Source organism: Oncorhynchus nerka, linkage group LG14 (assembly GCF_034236695.1).
Source record: "Oncorhynchus nerka isolate Pitt River linkage group LG14, Oner_Uvic_2.0, whole genome shotgun sequence".
In the NCBI taxonomy this organism is placed as follows: domain Eukaryota; kingdom Metazoa; phylum Chordata; class Actinopteri; order Salmoniformes; family Salmonidae; genus Oncorhynchus; species Oncorhynchus nerka.
Window position 1 is genome coordinate 18,741,634 of NC_088409.1, and position 19,379 is coordinate 18,761,012.

At 45.3% G+C, this 19,379-nt stretch overlaps 1 protein-coding gene across 2 annotated transcripts in view; it reads right to left on the bottom strand.

Moving 5' to 3' along the window:
* Positions 1–2,810: 2,810 nt before the first annotated feature.
* Positions 2,811–19,379, bottom strand: part of cpne4a (copine IVa) — a 156,610-nt gene continuing 140,041 nt past the window's right edge. For both annotated transcript variants that reach the window (XM_065027662.1, XM_065027661.1), the window contains 6 exons: positions 18,463–18,596; positions 18,103–18,157; positions 17,477–17,528; positions 4,741–4,874; positions 4,295–4,531; positions 2,811–3,590 (listed from right to left, as the gene is read on the bottom strand). In XM_065027662.1, coding sequence (XP_064883734.1) covers positions 3,459–3,590; positions 4,295–4,531; positions 4,741–4,874; positions 17,477–17,528; positions 18,103–18,157; positions 18,463–18,596 — 744 coding nt within the window. In that variant the 3' untranslated portion in view covers positions 2,811–3,458. The remainder of the gene's footprint in view (positions 3,591–4,294; positions 4,532–4,740; positions 4,875–17,476; positions 17,529–18,102; positions 18,158–18,462; positions 18,597–19,379) is intronic.

The window sequence follows — 19,379 nt, forward strand, 5'->3', positions numbered from 1 at the left end:
TTTCAGTTCTACCCACAATTTTCTGTAGGATTGAGGTCAGGGCTTTGTGATGACCACTCCAATACCTTGACTTTGTTGTACTTAAGCCATCTTGCCACAACTTTGCTTTGGAAGACCCATTTGCGACCAAGCTTTAACTTCCTGACTGATATCTTGAGATGTTGCTTCAATATATCTACATAATTTTCCTCCCTCATGAAGCCATCTATTTTGTGAAGTGCACCAGTCCCTCCTGCAGCAAAGCACCCCCACAACATGATGCTGCCACCCCCGTGCTTCACGGTTGGGATGGTGTTCTTCGGCTTGCAAGCATCCCATTTTTCCTCCAAATATAACGATGGTCATTATGGTCAAACAGTTCAATTTTTGTTTCATCAGACCAGAGGACATTTCTACAAAAAGTACAATATTTGTCCCCATGTGCAGTTGCAAACCGTAGTCTGGCTTTTTATGACGGTTTTGGAGCAGTGGCTTTTTCCTTGCTGAGCGGCCTTTCAGGTTATGTCGACATAGGACTCATTTTACTGTGGATATAGATACTTTTGTACCTGTTCCCTCCAGCATCTTCACAAGATCATTTGCTGTTGTTCTGGGATTGATTTGCACTTTTCGCACCAAGGTACGTCCATCTCTAGGAGACAGAACGCATCTCCTTCCTGAGCGGTATGACAGCTGCGTGGTCCCGTGGTGTTTATACCTGCGTACTATTGTTTGTACAGATGAACGTGGTACATTCAGGCATTTGGAAATTGCTACCAAGGATGAGCCAGACTTGTGGAGGTCTACAATTTTTTTATCTGAGGTCTTGGCTGATTTCTTTTGATTTTCCCATGAAGTCAAGCAAAGAGGCACTGAGTTTGAAGGTAGGCCTTGAAATACATCCACAGGTACACCTCCAAATGACTCAAATGATGTCAATTAGCCAATCAGAAGCTTCTAAAGCCATGACAAAATTTTATGGACTTTTCCAAGCTGTTTAAAGGCACAGTCAACTTAGTGTATGTAAACTTCTGACCCACTGGAATTGTAATACAGTGAATTGTAATTTAAATCTGTCTGTAAACAATTGTTGTCAAAATTACTTGTATCATGCACACAGTAGATGTCCTAACCTACTTGCCAAAACTATAGTTTGTTTACAAGACATTTGTGGAGTGGTTGAAAACGAGTTTTAATGACTCCAATGTAAGTGTATGTAAACTTCCAACTTCAACTGCATGTTACTGTCACTATTGAGAGTGAAGGCACTTATAACTGAATGCAATGTGTTTTATTAGCCACATGGTTTGGTTGTTTTTGGAGGCTGATCCTTCTGGCTGTCTCCATGGTGCTGCCTGTCCAACTCGTCAGATAGTTCATGTTGAACCAGGACAGAATTAATTGACTGCCGGCTGCTCTGGATATGAAAGGGCCATTGCCTGCCCTTTCTATAGTATTCATCACGCATCTCAGAAATCTCTGTCCCTCTCATTGCTATCAATCCCTCCCTCCCTCTCTTCTCCCCATTTCCCTCCCACTCTCCTCCTCATCTCTCTCCCTCTCTTCTCCCCATCTCCCTCCCTCAGTCCTCCACATCTCCATCCCTCTCTCTCCCCATCTCCCTCCCTCAGTCCTCCACATCTCCCTCCCTCTCTTCTCCCCATCTCCCTCCCTCAGTCCTCCCCATCTCCCTCCCTCTCTCCTCCACAATCTCCCTCCCATCTCTCTCTCCCCATCTCCCTGCCTCTCTCTCCCCATCTCGCTCCCTTTTCCCCATCTCCCTCCCTCCCTCTCTCCTCCACAACCTCCCTCCCTCTCTTGCCCCATCTCCTCCCTCACACTCCCTTCTCCCCATCTCCCTCCCTCACTCCCTTCTCCCCATCTCTCCCTCTCTCTCCCTCTCTCTCCTCATCTCCCTCCCTCTCTCTCCTCATCTCCCCTCCCTCTCTCTCCTCATCTCCCTCCCTCTCTCTCCTCATCTCCCTCCCTCTCTCTCCTCATCTCCCTCCCTCTCTCTCTCATCTCCCTCCCTCTCTCTCCTCATCTCCCTCCCTCTCTCTCCCCATCTCTCTCCCTCTCTCTCCCCATCTCCCTCCCTCTCTCTCCCCATCTCCCTCCCTCTCTCTCCCCATCTCTCTCCCTTTCTCTCCCCATCTCTCTCCCTTTCTCTCCCCATCTCTCTCCCTTTCTCTCCCCATCTCTCTCCCCATCTCCCTCCCTCTCTTCTCCCCATTTCCCTCCCTCTCCCTTCTCCCCTTCTCCCCATCTCCCTCTCTCCCTTCTCCCCATCTCCCTCCCCCTCTCTCCCCATCTCCCTCCCAACCTCTCCTCATCTCCCTCCATTTCCCTCCATTTCCCTCACTCTCTTCTCCCCATCTCCCTCCCACAGTCCTCCCCATCTCCCTCCCTCTCTCCTCCCCATCTCCCTCTCCATCGCCCTCCCTCCACCCCATCTCTCTACCTCCCCCCCAGACACCTCAAAGGGAGAGTCGTGACTTACTCCAATCCTAGGAGGAATTGTCACCGTCCTCACATGGCTGCACATGGACAGACTTGTTCTGTTCAACTTCAATCAGAACATTCCCATCATTTTCATGGAGGTTTTTAAATCAATAGAATACATTGGAAATGTTAAGAAAGTGACCCCCAATTCCCAATTCCTTTGACTAGTTTGACATGCACACCGAAATATTGAAAATCTGCCAATTCAGTTCTCCGCATTTTCTACAGATTTTTCATAGAATGAATTCAAATTGATATGACCACAATTCCAATGATGTTTTTGACTTGAAACCCAATAGATTTTTTTAACATAGTACAAGTCACAAGCATATTGATAAAGCTTTTATTATTATAAGTAATTCATAATTTCACAGAAAACTGCATTGCAACATGACAACGGCAAATTATGTGCCCATAATATTCTCCAGTGAACTTCCAGAATACTCAATTTGTGCTGTCAACATGCTTCATAGTAGAATGTCCTTTATCCCTACAATACTGTCTATTGTTCACTAAGAAAACGACATGAACCATGAGAAAACAGTGTCTGCTTTATTACCAGCATGCAAAACAACAGTTCATGCATCTGCCTTATCTGCAATATGGACTACTGAGGACGCAGACGTTTCTAAACGCAGGTAGCTAGTTCATTCACTGTGGTCCAAAATGTTTTACAACGTATGAATATCAAGAAATTGAGCAAAATCTCAACAAACTCTTATAAAAAAAGGAACGGGGGTGTTCTATACATTCCTTCATCGATAGTTGTTCATCTGTAGGGATGACAGTTTGGTTGTTCGTTTGTGTGTCCCCACCATACCAATGCTTTGAATGATACAGTTGCTTTACAGATGCAAGCCTTGGAGGCCACGCATGCACAATGAAAAGAACAAACAAACGAAGAGCAAAACAGTAAACTTTTCAGTTAGTCAGCGTAAGGTGCTTTCTGTTGTATCGAGTGCGTTGGGCCCCTCCTCTCAGGGGGCGAATGTCCTGGAAGACTCAAACTCACTGGGCACTTTGGGCTTGATGCCCTTGTTGTTGTAGTAGTCAACCACCTGGTTGGGCACTTCTGCTAGGACAGTCTTCGCCAGCTCTGCAGGTGAGCCCTGGAGAAGGACAGAGAGAAACCTGTCACTTCCTGTAACACTCAGGTAACCTCCCAGTTCCCCAGGTAACCCTCCCAGTTCCTCAGGTAACCCTCCTAGTTCCTCAGGTAACCCTCCTAGTTCCTCAGGTAACCCTCCTAGTTCCTCAGGTAACCCTCCCAGTTCCTCAGGTAACCCTCCCAGTTCCTCAGGTAACCCTCCCAGTTCCTCAGGTAACCCTCCCAGTTCCTCAGGTAACCCTCCCAGTTCCTCAGGTAACCCTCCCAGTTCCTCAGGTAACCCTCCCAGTTCCTCAGGTAACCCTCCCAGTTCCTCAGGTAACCCTCCCAGTTCCTCAGGTAACCCTCCCAGTTCCTCAGGTAACCCTCCCAGTTCCTCAGGTAACCCTCCCAGTTCCTCAGGTAACCCTCCCAGTTCCTCAGGTAACCCTCCCAGTTCCTCAGGTAACCCTCCCAGTTCCTCAGGTAACCCTCCCAGTTCCTCAGGTAACCCTCACATTTCCTCGGGTAACCCTCACATTTCCTCGGGTAACCCTCACATTTCCTCGGGTAACCCTCACATTTCCTCGGGTAACCCTCCCAGTTCCTCGGGTAACCCTCCCAGTTCCTCAGGTAACCCTCCCAGTTCCTCAGGTAACCCTCCTAGTTCCTCAGGTAACCCTCCTAGTTCCTCAGTTAACCCTCCTAGTTCCAGTAAAGACTCACATGTTTGAAGTTGCGGAAGGGGACGAACTGGACGATGTCTCGTAGGCAGGGCTCCCCCTTGGGCGAGCGAAGGATTCCATCATCTCCATCCAGCATCTGCATGTCACTGAAGTCAGCACTTCCCACACCTACAATAATGATGGACATGGGCAAGTGGGAGGCTTGGACGATGGCCTCGCGGGTGTCTGCCATGTCTGTGATCACTCCGTCCGTTAGGATGAGCAGAATGAAGTACTGCTGCAGAGATAAAGGAAGGCAATGACTGGGGAGAAACGTGAGAGAGTAATGTCTGTGGGGTGTGTTGGAAATACATGTTGAGCATAACCCTAAAACGTTGCGGAAGTCTCCCATTGACATCAATACATGATTTAAGCTCAATCTAGGTTCAAGCTATGCTCCCAATCGATTGGTTCCAAGGAGAGGAGGACAACTGACAGCTAGCTTACCATGGCCTCCTTGGTGTGCATTTCCTGTGAAGCGGAGCTGGCTACTTTCTGGATGATGGGGGCGATGTTGGTGGGGCCGTAGAGCTGAAGCTTAGGAAGGCATGTCTGATAGGCCTCCACCACCCCTTGGATACCTGCACACCCATAGACATATGTTGGAAAAACACAGAATAACACACACACAGTAATACTCACAGTCATGTAATTCTGGAGAACTCTGGGTATTTGGGGACACACGACCAACAGCAATGCACACAGGTGTGAAGGTATCATTGTGGAGTAATTGAGACCCATGATATTCCAGGATATTTTTCACTTTGAGGGAAGCAGTCACTCTGTGACCACCACATGAGTGGCCTCCCATTCGGCTGAGCAGCAGAAGTAATGCTATTTACTGATTGAGTGGGCATTTGAGGTCACACATAAACATCTGTGGAGAACTTCACTTAATTAACAACCCCTCCATCACAACCTCACTGGTCACACACACACACACACACACACACACACACCCTCATAGCTAGTGTAGAATTCCAGTGAAATGCTTTCCAAAAATGTAGAGAGAAACATTTGAACAAATGATAACAAGTGGAATAAATCCACAATGAGTAAGGATAACTTGGCGATATACACGGGGTAGCAGTACTGAATCCATGTCCAGGGGTACGAGGTAATGGACTTCCATATGTAGATATAGGTAGGAGTAAAGTGACTAGGCAACAGGGTAGATAATAAACAGTAGCAGCAGTGTCTGTAATGAGTCAAAAGAGTTAGTGCAGATAGTGGGGGTAAAAGCTGTGTGCCGGGTCCTGTTAGTTCCAGACTCCAGTACCGCTTTCTGTGCAGAAGCAGGGAGAACAGTATATGACTTTGGTGGCTGGAGTCTTCCTCTGACACCACCTGGTATAGAGGTCCTGGATAGCAGGGAGCTCAGCACCAGTGATGTACTGGGCCGTACACACTATCTTATGAAGCGCCTTGCGGTCGGATACCAAGTGGTGATGCAGCCAGTAAAGACGCTCTCATTGGTGCAGCTGTAGAAGGGGAAGAGTTGTGCCTTCTTCATGACTTTGTTGGTGTGTGTGGGCTATGCTAATTCCTTAGTGATGTGGACACCGAGGAGCTTAAAGCTCTTGACCCGCTCCACTACAGCCCTATCGATGTGGATGGGGATGTGCTCTGCCCTCTGTTTCCTGTCGTCCACAATTGGCTCCTTTGTCTTGCTGACATTGAGGGAGAGGTTGTTGTCCTGACACCACACTGCCAGGTCACTGACCTCCTCCCTATAGGGTGTCTCATCGGGTCGTGTCGTCAGCAAACATAATGATGGAGTCGTGAGCGGCCAGGCAGTCGTGGCTGAACAGGGAGTACAGGAGGAGACTAAGCACACACTCCTAAGTGGGCCCTTGTTGAGGGTTAGAGTGGCGGTTGTGTTATTGCCTACCCTCACCACCTGGGGGCGGCCTGTCAGGAAGTCCAGGATTCAGTTTCAGACAGTAGTGTTCAGTCAAAGGGTCCTGAGCTTAGTGATGAGATTTGTGGGCACTATGGTGTTGAACGCTGAGCTGTAGTCAATGAACTGTGTTCTCACATGGGAGAGGGCAGTGTGGAATGCAATAGAGGTTACGTCATCTGTGGATCTGTTGGGGTGGTATGCAAATTTAATTGGAGTGGGTATGTGAATTGGAGTGGGTCTACACACAGAGAGAGAGAGATTTCATTTCATCGGTGAGAGGCTCTCCTGAGGGGATGAGAGTGTGAGGAGAGGTGTAGAGCAGCAACATTAAGACATCTGGAGGTCTGATCACTGACCACTATACTGCAGACATCTGGAGGTCTGATTACTGACCACTAAACTGCAGACATCTGGAGGTCTGATCACTGACCACTATACTGCAGACATCTGGAGGTCTCATTACTGACCACTATACTGCAGACATCTGGAGGTCTGATTACTGACCACTATACTGCAGACATCTGGAGGTCTGATTACTGACCACTATACTGCAGACATCTGGAGGTCTGATTACTGACCACTATACTGCAGACATCTGGAGGTCTGATTACTGACCACTAAACTGCAGACATCTGGAGGTCTGATTACTGACCACTAAACTGCAGACATCTGGAGGTCTGATTACTGACCACTATACTGCAGACATCTGGAGGTCTGATTACTGACCACTAAACTGCAGACATCTGGAGGTCTGATCACTGACCACTAAACTGCAGACATCTGGAGGTCTGATTACTGACCACTATACTGCAGACATCTGGAGGTCTGATCACTGACCACTAAACTGCAGACATCTGGAGGTCTGATTACTGACCACTATACTGCAGACATCTGGAGGTCTGATTACTGACCACTAAACTGCAGACATCTGGAGGTCTGATTACTGACCACTATACTGCAGACATCTGGAGGTCTGATTACTGACCACTATACTGCAGACATCTGGAGGTCTGATTACTGACCACTATACTGCAGACATCTGGAGGTCTGATCACTGACCACTATACTGCAATGTGGATGTGGACACCTACTCGTCGAACATCTCATTGTCATGCTGAAACAGGAAACTGCCAATGTTTTTGTATGACTGTGTGCTTGATTTTATACACCTGTCAGCAACAGGTGTGGCTGAAATAGCCGAATCCACTAATTTGAAGGGGTGTCCACATACTTTTGTATATATAGTGTATCTTACACAAGCACAAACACCGGTACGTACACACACAGGCAGTCTCAGCTTGCCACTCCCTCTACCCACAGTAATGCAAACGTTCACCTTCAAACAGATATCAATATCAATCATTTGTACAGGCAGTTTTTGACTGAGCGTGTATGTGTGCGCGCATTGGTGTGTGTCCACATCTAACAGCATCTGTACGACAGTCAGTTTTCTTGCATGAAAAACTGCAAGCTATGCCCTCTGCCTTGGGAGGTGGGCTGGAAGCTTGCCTGACAGAGGAGTACTGAGACTGATCTATTCCTGGCAAGAATCTCTGGACTGGATCAGAACCTGTCTGGCTCCTCTCCATCCATCCAGGGCAGCTGCCAATCAAAAAAAGCAAGATAATAGAGTGACACGAATACAAGGTAGAAAGTGGAGGATGAGCTGAAAAGCTAAAAAAGTGTTAGGGCTGTGTGCAGGTAAGCTGGATAGATCAAATGAGATCAGTTGAATTAAACTTGGCAACTTTGTAACATATTTAACTGTTTCTATGAGAATGAAGCCTCACTTTTCAAGGAGAATCATATTCACTTGATAATGATGCACTTGAAGTCAGAAGTTGACATACACTTAGGTTGGAGTCATTAAAACTCGTTCTTCAACCACTCCACAAATGTCTTGTTAACAAACTATAGTTTTGGCAAGTTGGTTAGGACATCTACTTTGTGCATGACACAAGTAATTTTTCCAACAATTGTTTACAGACAGATTATTTCACTTATAATTAACCGTATCACAATTCCAGTGGGTCAGAAGTTTACATTCACTAAATTGACTGTGTCATGAAACAGCTTTGAAAATTCCCTAAATTGATGTCATGGCTTTAGAAGCTTCTGAAAGGCTAATTGACATCATTTGAGTCAATTGGTGGTGTACCTGAGGATGTACAGTACGCATTATAAACACCATGGGACCACGCAGCCGTCATACCGCTCAAGAAGGAGACACGTTCTGTCTCCTAGAGATGAACATACTTTTGTGTGAAAAGTGCAAATCAATCCCAGAACAACAGCAAAGGACCTTGTGAAGATGCTGGAGGAAACAAAAGTATCTATATCCACAGTAAAACGAGTCCTTGTATTGATGTAACCTGAAAGGCCGCTCAGCAAGGAAGAAGCCACTACTCCAAAACCGCCATAAAAACTCCAGACTATGGTTTGCAACTGCACATGGGGACAAAGATCATACTTTTTGGAGAAATGTCCTCTGGTCTGATGAAACAAAAATAGAACTGTTTGGCCATAATGACCATTGTTATGTTTGGAGGAAAAAATGGGGAATGTTTGCAAGCCGAAGAACACCATCCCAACCGTGAAGCCGGGAGGGCAGCATCATGTTGTGGGGGTACTTTGCTGCAGGAGGGACTGGTGCACTTCACAAAATAGATGGCTTCATGAGGAAGGAAAATGATGTGGATATATTGAAGCAACATCTCAAGATATCAGTCAGGAAGTTAAAGCTTGGTCGCAAATGGGTCGTCCAAATGGACTATGACCCGAAGCATACTTCCAAAGTTGTGGCAAAATGGCTCAAGGACAACAAAGTCAAGGTATTGGAGTGGCCATCACAAAGCCCTGACCTCAATCCCATAGAAAAATAAAGTGGCCAAATAACTTCCTAAAATGAATCCTCTTTACAAGGGGTGTAGAGTCTGACTGGCATACACATGCAGTGTGTTACTTTCACATTTGGGGAAGATCATTTTCACAAAAGAAATGCACCTTTATAATAAAAGCATTTACAAGCCAAATCACATTTGTGGCCACTTTTGATTATGGTGTTTTCCCACTAATGGAACATTCGTGCATATAGCCTATGTGTGCACATTGCTGCGCTTATAATGTGAAGAAATAGCATACACTATTATCACATTTTAAGTTAAACGTTCTAATCTGTTGCGTCAGCCTTATTGCGTAAATGAGGGGGGATGCTAGTGGTTGTATTAAATTTGGGGTCTATCACATCCCACAACTGTTCCACACTATGTTTGGAATATTTATTTCTCGCACAGAATAGGTCAACTTTTGTACTATGGGGGATAGTAGATTGACATAGGTTAGTTCTTTTGCTGTTGGTTAGGCCTATTCATCTTGTAGGCTGAAAAGTAAATGTTGACAGTTCTTCTAATATCTTCAATATGCACCTTGGAATTGGATAAGGACGCGCGCAGTTGTGTCCCCAAAGTGTCTGTCTTCACTTGTAGCCTGTGAGAAAGACCCGATCACGAGAGCCATGTGAGTGAGAGGTGCTTTGGAGCAGCAGCACTCAGGGAGTAGGGAACAACAGCCACTGGCCGCAAAAGGAATGGAGTTTCTTTAGGGTGCATTAGGGCCACACAAAGGGGATGCCGCCGGGAAGTTGAGGCATTATCAAGTGCTTGTCAAATTCTGAATGAGAGACTGATGAAGTGTGTAGAACCAAAATATTTGATCATATTACTCCAGTGCTAGCCTCCCTACACTGGCTTCCTGTCAAGGCAAGGGCTGATTTTCAAGGTTTTACTGCTAACCTACAAAGCATTTCATGGGCTTGCTCCTACCTATCTCTCTGATTTGGTCCTGCCGTACATACATACACGTACGCTACGGTCAAAAGAAGCAGGCCTCCTAATTATCCCTAGAATTTCTAAGCAAACAGCTGGAGGCAGGGCTTTCTCCTATAGAGCTCCATTTTTATGGAATGGTCTGCCTACCCATGTGAGAGACGCAGACTCGGTCTCAACCTTTAAGTCTTTATTAAAGACTCATCTCTTCAGTGGGTCATATGATTGAGTGTAGTCTGGCCCAGGAGTGTGAAGGTGAACGGAAAGGCTCTGGAGCAACGAACCGCCCTTGCTGTCTCTGCCTGGCCGGTTCCCCTCTTTCCACTGGGATTCTCTGCCTCTAACCCTATTACAGGGGCTGAGTCACTGGCTTACTGATGCTCTTTTATGCCGTCCCTAGGAGGGGTGCGTCACTTGAGTGGGTTGGGTCACTGTTGTGATCTCCCTGTCTGGGTTGGCGCCCCCACTTTGGTTGTGCCGTGGTGGAGATCTTTGCGGGCTATAGTCGGCCTTGTCTCAGGATGGTAAGTTGGTGGTTGAAGATATCCCTCTAGTGGTGTGGGGGCTGTGCTTTGGCAAAGTGGGTGGGGTTATATCCTTCCTTTTTGGCCCTGTCCAGGGGGCATCATCAGAGGAGGCCACAGTGTCTCGTGACGCCTCCTGTCTCAGCGTCCAGTATTTATGCTGCAGTAGTTTATGTGTCGGGGGGCTAGGGTCAGTTTGTTATATCTGGAGTACTTCTCCTGTCTTATCCGGTGTCCTGTGTGAATTTAAGTATGCTCTCTCTAATTCTCTCTTTCTTTCTGCTGCTCCAGTTTCAACTGTTCTGCCTGCGGCTATGGAATCCTGACCTGTTCACCGGACGTGCTACCTGTCCCAGACCTATTATTTGACCATACTGGTCATTTAGGAACATTTGAACATCTTGGTCATGTTGTGTTATAGTCTCCACCCAGCACAGCCAGAAGAGGACTGGCCACCCCTCATAGCCTGGTTCCTCTCTAGGTTTCTTCCTGGATTTTGTCCTTTCTAGGGAGTTTTTCCTAGCCAACTTGCTTCAACACCTGCATTGCTTGCTGTTTGGGGTTTTAGGCTGGGTTTCTGTACAGCACTTTGAGATATCAGCTGATGTACGAAGGGCTATATAAATAAATGTGATTTGATTTGAACAGCCTGCACAAAAAAAAACAAAGCAGAGCTCATGCCTTTCAAGCAACTTTTTTGAAATCATCATTAGAGTCTCATCATGCAGCCTTACAATGTACTAAAAATCAAAACATATAGCCCAACGTTTGTAGAACAACTAAAGTTACATTAATAACTCTAAATGAAGCATATAGGAATACCTATTTCTATGTTAACCACTCAATACAGAATAGCCGCATGTGCGCACTTCCTCAAATCAATGGGAGGAAATATCCTTTCTATTTCATTCAGCTTTGTTCAATTGTATTCCTCATACTATATAATAATGCCATGGAATTCTTACCAGATCTTGTATGCTAAATGAACTAGTGTATCCCACAGCCATATGGCATAGCCAGATCAGGACCTAACATAAGGACAACTCAGAGTATGCTACTCTGTTGTTCTGAAATAGACTACATTTTCTTCATATCATGTTTCTTTAGACCTGTCTAAAATACATAATGGATTCATTAGACTTTTTTAAATGTAGATGTTCCAAAGGTCTGCATCAGTAGCTTGTAGGCTGTGTGGAAGCCAAGTGATGTTAAATGTGTTTATGTTAATTAACTGTCAATTGGAACAATGCTTGACAATTACCGGCTGATGAAATGTTGTGACTGCCACAGCCCTAACCCAGACCATTATTCATTCGGACTGCCAGATGGTGAAGATTCATCACTCCAGAGAACGGGTTTCCACTGCACCAAGTCCAATGGCAACGAGCTTTACACAACTCAGCCGACACTTGGCATTGCTGTTAAGGGAATTTTTATCAATAATGACTAATTATGTATACATTTCAATCAGGACTGACTAATCAGAATACTATTATGTTACTGTATATGTACTAATCAGAATACTATTATGTTGCTGTATATGTACTAATTAGAATATTATTATGTTACTGTATATGTATGAATTTTCTTTCTTAATCCTAGTACTGAATATAATGTGCGTAAATATAATCAAGAATTAGAACAATGACTGTCTGTTCCTTGGTAGAAATGAATGAACTATATCTATATCAGACTGGCTAGAATGCTTATCTACACAAGAAGACCTTGGCTCGGTCATAAATTTATATTAAATTGGTAGGGAGACGATTTGGGAAGGCTTGAGATACTGCCATTGTACCAGGGTGGGAGAAGAGACGGGTTGGTACTGGAACTAAAGACGTCATTTTCAGTTTATAACCTGTGGTAAACTGTATCGTGTTCAGTACTCTTGTGAATAAAATCTGCTGTTTGACTTTAAGACTGGGCTCTGTCCATTACTATAGAATAAGGGTCTTACAAATCCTTATGAATTGACAGAGTGTTTAATTTTAATTGGGTGTTAGAGCAATTTAATTCCTGCAACAATTGTGCATAGTGATATTAGGCTTGTGTGCGGCTGCTCAGCCATGGACGAAGAGTTCTTGTACGGATGTTGCTTCCAGAGGCAGTTTGGAACTCAGTAGTAGTGTTGCAACCGAGGACAGATCATTTTTACGTGCTAAGCGCTTCAGCACCCAGCGGTCTGTTCTGTAAGCTTGTGTAGCCTACCACTTTGAGGCTGAGATGTTGTTGCTCTTAGATGTTTCCACTTCACAATAACATCCCTTACCGGGGCTGCTGTAGCAGGGCAGAAATTTGAAGAACTGACTTGTTGGAAAGGTGGAATCCTATGACGGTGCCATGTTGAAAGTCACCTAGCTTTTCAGTAAGGCCATTCTACTGCCAATGTTTGTCTATGGAGATTGCATGGCTGTGTGCTAGATTTTTTTTACACCTGTCAACAACGGGTGTGGCGGAAACAGCCGAATCCACTCATTTGAAAGGATGTCCACATACTATTGTATATATAGTGTACATTACAATCAAATAGCCACAGTAGCCTACTACTAGGCCATTGTTAAAGCAGTCAGATAAAGCTGCTACAGCCTCACTGTTCACAGTAAAACAGTCAAATAAAGCTGCTACAGCCTCACTGTTCACAGTAAAACAGTCATATAAAGCTGGTACAGCCTCACTGTTCACAGTAAAACAGTCATATAAAGCTGGTACAGCCTCACTGTTCACAGTAAAACAGTCATATAAAGCTGGTACAGCCTCACTGTTCACAGTAAAACAGTCATATAAAGCTGGTACAGCCTCACTGTTCACAGTAAAACAGTCAAATAAAGCTGGTACAGCCTCACTGTTCACAGTAAAACAGTCAAATAAAGCTGGTACAGCAGGGGTGTCAAACTCAAATACCCAGTGGGCCAAAATGTAAAACCTGAACAAAGTCACGGGCCAACATTGAACAAATTAACCTTTTAATATGGACCCAAACAAGTTTTGCTTTAACATTGAATATGGAACAAGCATCGCTTATTACCATACAATATATAATTTAATAGTGGAGACATGCAAAATCGAATTTCAAATGAAAAAACACATCAATGGCATTCATTTATTAAATAAATACAATTTAAATAAAAATTGTATGCCTCTTTTCTATTTGCAGCCTTCTGATTTAAATACCAAAATAAACTTTTTCCACTGGCTAATAATTTTACAAATAAAATGATAATAAATCAATCAACCATTCAAGCCCATGCCTTGTAGCAAGAAAAAGTGCATAAAGAAAACGTTAATTATTGCACACTGGTCTAATCTGATGTGCCCAAGCCAGATACCTGGCATCTCTTCTTGGATGCTAGTTCATCAATGTCTGGGCTCAAGCTCTGAGCTGAAGAAATCCTCAGTATCGAGCGAAGATGTTCATCAGTCAGACGTCTCCTGTGAGTTGTTTTGGTCATCTTCATCGAGGAGAAAAGTTGCTCGCATAGATAAGTGCTGCCGAACATGGAGAGCATCTGAGCAGCTTGGGTGCGGAGCTGAGGCATTGTGTCAGGGATGAACCGTGGAAACTGTGCGGCGCCCACAGCATCATACTTTGACTTCAGCGTGTCGTTGCACTGGAGTTCAATCAGCTCCATTTGGATGTTGGTTGGTGCATTTTCCACATCAACTGCGAAGGGATTACTAAGCAGTTCAAACTTGCATTTCTGGGCATCGAAGTCGGCAAATCGCCGGCTAAACTCAGCGGCGAGAACACTGAGTTTTTCAGCAAACTGTGCGCATGGGAACACGGCGGTAGAGATCTGCGCTTTTATGGATTGGCAGCAGGGAAAATGGCAAGGGTTTCCTTGCAGCATCTGATTCTCCCACAGGCACAGTTTAGTTTTGAAGGCCCTCACTGCAGCGTACATGTCTGTGATGATGCGCCCCCGCCCCTGAAGCTGCAGGTTCAGCGCATCGAGATGGCTCGAGATGTCACAGAGAAAGGCCAGCTCACACAGGAACTTTTGCTCCCGGAGCTCTGCTGTATCCTTCCCTTTGGTTTCCAGGAATTGACATATTTCCTCACGCAGCTCGAAACATCTGTTCAGTACTTTTCCTCTGCTTAGCCATCTCACCTCTGTGTGATACGGCACGTCTGCGTAATCCGAACCACACTCCTCCAGAAAAGATTTAAACTGGCGGTGATTTAGACCTTTGGCTCTTATAAAGTTAACTACCTGTGTTACTGTGGTCATAACATGTTCCATCTTTAGGGCTTTGGCACACAGTGCTTCCTGATGTATGATGCAGTGGTAAACAGTTAGCTCACCTGCACAGTTCTCTTCCCGCATCTTCTCCCGAACCATGCCCACCAGTCCACTCTTTTTACCGCACATCGCTGGCGCACCATCTGTCGTTAATCCAACGAGTTTATCCCACGGCAGCTTTATTTCAGTTACACATTTGGAAACCTCCTCAAAGATTTCCTTTCCTGTGGTTGTGCCATGCATTGATTTGAATCCTAATAGCTCCTCCATAACACACAGATTTGAGTCCACTCCACGGATGAAGACTGACAGCTGAGCAGTATCAGATGCGTCGCAGCTCTCATCCACAGCGAGGGAGAACGCAACAAAATATTTTCCCTTTTCCATCAGCTGGTCATACAGATTGGTGGCAAGATCACATGTGCGATCAGCTACTGTGTTCCTGCTCAGGCTCACGTTTGAAAATGCTTGTTTTTTCTCTGGGCATACGAGGTCACAAACCTTCATCATGCACTTTTTCATGAACTCTCCCTCATTAAAGGGCCGGGCTGATTTTGCGATCTCTGCTGCCACTATATAACTAGCCTTTACAGCAGCCTTGCTTTGTGATGTGGCTTTTTAAACATATTCTGTTGTGAAACCAAACTTCTTTTCATCTCCTCTACTTTCTGGCTCCTTTGAGTCATGTCCAGGTCCTTGTATTTGTCATGGTGTTTCGTTTCATAGTGTCGTCTAATGTTGTACTCCTTACTTACAGCCACGTTGACTCCACAAACAAGACAAACAGGTTTGTCTTTTACATATGTAAACAGATATTCTGCCTCCCACTTGTCCAGAAAGCTCCTGTTTTCTGCCTTTCTTTTCGCCATTTTTGGGAAGGGTTAGCTCGCTGACAGTTGTAGCGTCTATGTTGCTATGACTACTGTCACAGAGGAGAGAGCGTTTCTGGGTCCTGTCCTGATTGGCGCGCGAAAACAGCAGAGCATTATGGGATTCGTAGTATTAGTGGTGAATGCACTGTATAATACCGGCGGGCCAGCTCTAGTAGTAATTTGGTATTGTCTCGCGGGCCAAATATAATTACCCCGCGGGCCAAATTTGGCCCACGGGCCAGAGTTTGACACCCATGCGGTACAGCCTCAGTGTTCACAGTAAAACAGTCAAATAAAGCTGGTACAGCCTCAGTGTTCACAGTAAAACAGTCAAATAAAGCTGGTACAGCCTCACTGTTCACAGTAAAACAGTCAAATAAAGCTGGTACAGCCTCACTGTTCACAGTAAAACAGTCAAATAAAGCTGGTACAGCCTCACTGTTCACAGTAAAACAGTCAAATAAAGCTGGTACAGCCTCACTGTTCACAGTAAAACAGTCAAATAAAGCTGGTACAGCCTCACTGTTCACAGTAAAACAGTCAGATAAAGCTGGTACAGCCTCACTGTTCACAGTAAAACAGTCAAATAAAGCTGGTACAGCCTCACTGTTCACAGTAAAACAGTCAAATAAAGTGGGTACAGCCTCTGTGTTCACAGTAAAACAGTCAAATAAAGCTGGTACAGCCTTAGTGTTCACAGTAAAACAGTCAAATAAAGCTGGTACAGCCTCAGTGTTCACAGTAAAACAGTCAAATAAAGCTGGTACAGCCTCAGTGTTCACAGTAAAACAGTCAAATAAAGCTGGTACAGCCTCACTGTTCACAGTAAAACAGTCATATAAAGCTGGTACAGCCTCTGTGTTCACAGTAAAACAGTCAAATAAAGCTGGTACAGCCTCAGTGTTCACAGTAAAACAGTCATATAAAGCTGGTACAGCCTCTGTGTTCACAGTAAAACAGTCAAATAAAGCTGGTACAGCCTCAGTGTTCACAGTAAAACAGTCATATAAAGCTGGTACAGCCTCTGTGTTCACAGTAAACACTGCGGTTGCTGGCTCACCTCTCTAACCGTTACCCACCCCGGTGTCTGTGCGGTAGTTCTAACCCTCGGGGCTCATTATCTGACTACAGCACAGACCTGGCCTCTCTCCTCCAGACATGATGGGTATTTAGCATTAACAGTCCACTTTAATGTGAAGAAAGGAAGGCTGGCTGCCACCAGGTTGATTGATGTACGTTGATCCCCTGTGGTGTGCGATGACAGTGGCTTCATCCAGGCCTGTCTGTGGGACTTTATGCAGGTCACCTTTGGCTGTTCAACATTTTCCTGAAGCCGTTTCGATTCTGAACAACTGTAGACTCACTGTTAAAACGTTTTATTGATGCATCCCTACAAAGTGTTTGGGCCGGCATGAAGAGAGAACGTGATAAATGTGCTTTTATTATCTGGTTAATGTGTTATTAAAGATATGTGGTTCTATTATCTGGTTAATGTGTTATTAAAGATATGTGGTTCTATTATCTGGTTAATGTGTTATTAAAGATATGTGGTTCTATTATCTGGTTAATGTGTTATTAAAGATATGTGGTTCTATTATCTGGTTAATGTGTTATTAAAGATATGTGGTTCTATTATCTGGTTAATGTGTTATTAAAGATATGTGGTTTTATTATCTGGTTAATGTGTTATTTAAGATAAATTTATGCTTTTATTATTTAATACCCCAGAGCTGGTGATGAGCATTTGAAATAAAGCATTTTGACAGTCTGATTTCAAAGGCAGGGTGAACCTCTAATCTGTTTGAGGCGAAGCACCTACCTGCACATTCTGGGTTTTCCTCATTAAAATTCACTGCAAAATCGTGAGAAACCTGGAGGAAGATGAAAAATATGGACTATTGATCATCATGGAACAGTGAGGCAAAGGAACACACACACGCACACGCACACACACACACACACGCACACGCACACGCACACGCACACGCACGCACATTAACACAGAGTTGGCCAGAAGCAATCAATCACACAATCAAATGTAAAAGTCGACTGATGCATTGTTGTGGGTTGGATAATGAGCATAATTGCGAGCCATGGTACCCCCTTCCCTCCTCTCTGGACCAGAGGCAGCATCATGTGTCAGCCAGGGGTAGCACCAGTCACCCAGGCAGAATGGCCAGTATTTCCTGCTGGGCAGTTCAGTGACTCAGAATCAATCCAGCAGTAGAGAACCCTGGGCTGGACCGGCCCATTCTGTGTGACAGAACAGGGCAGAGCAGAGGCCAGCGGGGGCCAGCGGGGGCCAGCCGGGTGTCGTAATCACTACAGAAGCAGGAGAGCAGAGCCAGAGTCTCACCTCGTCTCATCTTGTCACAGGAGTGATTACGACACCCTGCTGAGGCTGAGCCATAGCCCAACTCTATGAAAAATATGGTTGGAAATTACCTTGAAGTCGGGCGGAATCTGAGCGCCGAAGCCAAACGCTGGGAACATTTTGTCACTGGATTGAAATGCATGCAGGGATAGAAAACAAAAGAGTGATTAGAATTTGAGCGATGGCACACTGGATTCTGAGCCAGGGATTGTTATCTGAAACACATGCCCATAAACAAGTCCATTCTGCTGGTGACCCAGGACTACCATGGGCTCTGAATGACTTCTCATTTACGTAACCTCTGAGTCACTGGACAACTAGAGGAAACTTTGAAAAGTTATTTTTTCAGGAGAGGACGAATCAACATTGAAGTCACGAGCAACAGTCATTGCACAACATTTGATATAATAGCTGTTAACGATTGGCCTCACCTGTCGTAATCCTGGCAGATCTCCCCTACAGCGACCAGAGCTTTGAGGTACTCGTTAGGCTGGTATGGGTGGATGTAGTGTAGGGAGCAGCTGTTGTGAGGATCCCCGTTAGAGGCGGTGAAATCAATAGCTACCTGGGAAGACAAGTGGCAATCAAAGGGGAGTTTGACTCCAATGACATCAAATGTATGCACCTTCCCTTTGCACCTCTCACTCTGACACACACACCATCCCACCTTCCCTTTACACCTCTCACTCTGACACACACACCATCCCACCTTCCCTTTACACCTCTCATTCTGACACATACACCATCCCACCTTCCCTTTACACCTCTCACTCTGACACACACACCATCCCACCTTCCCTTTGCACCTCTCACTCTGACACATACACCATCCCACCTTCCCTTTACACCTCTCACTCTGACACACACACCATCCCACCTTCCCTTTACACCTCTCACTCTGACAGATACACCATCCCACCTTCCCTTTGCACCTCTCACTCTGACACATACACCATCCCACCTTCCCTTTACACCTCTCATTCTGACACACACACCATCCCACCTTTCCTTTACACCTCTCACTCTGACACACACCATCCCACCTTCCCTTTACACCTCTCACTCTGACACATACACCATCCCACCTTCCCTTTACACCTCTCACTCTGACAGATACACCATCCCACCTTCCCTTTACACCTCTCACTCTGACACACACAACATCCCACCTTCCCTTTACACCTCTCACTCTGACACACACACCATCCCACCTTCCCTTTACACCTCTCACTCTGACAGATACACCATCCCACCTTCCCTTTACACCTCTCACTCTGACACATACACCATCCCACCTTCCCTTTACACCTCTCACTCTGACACATACACCATCCCACCTTCCCTTTAC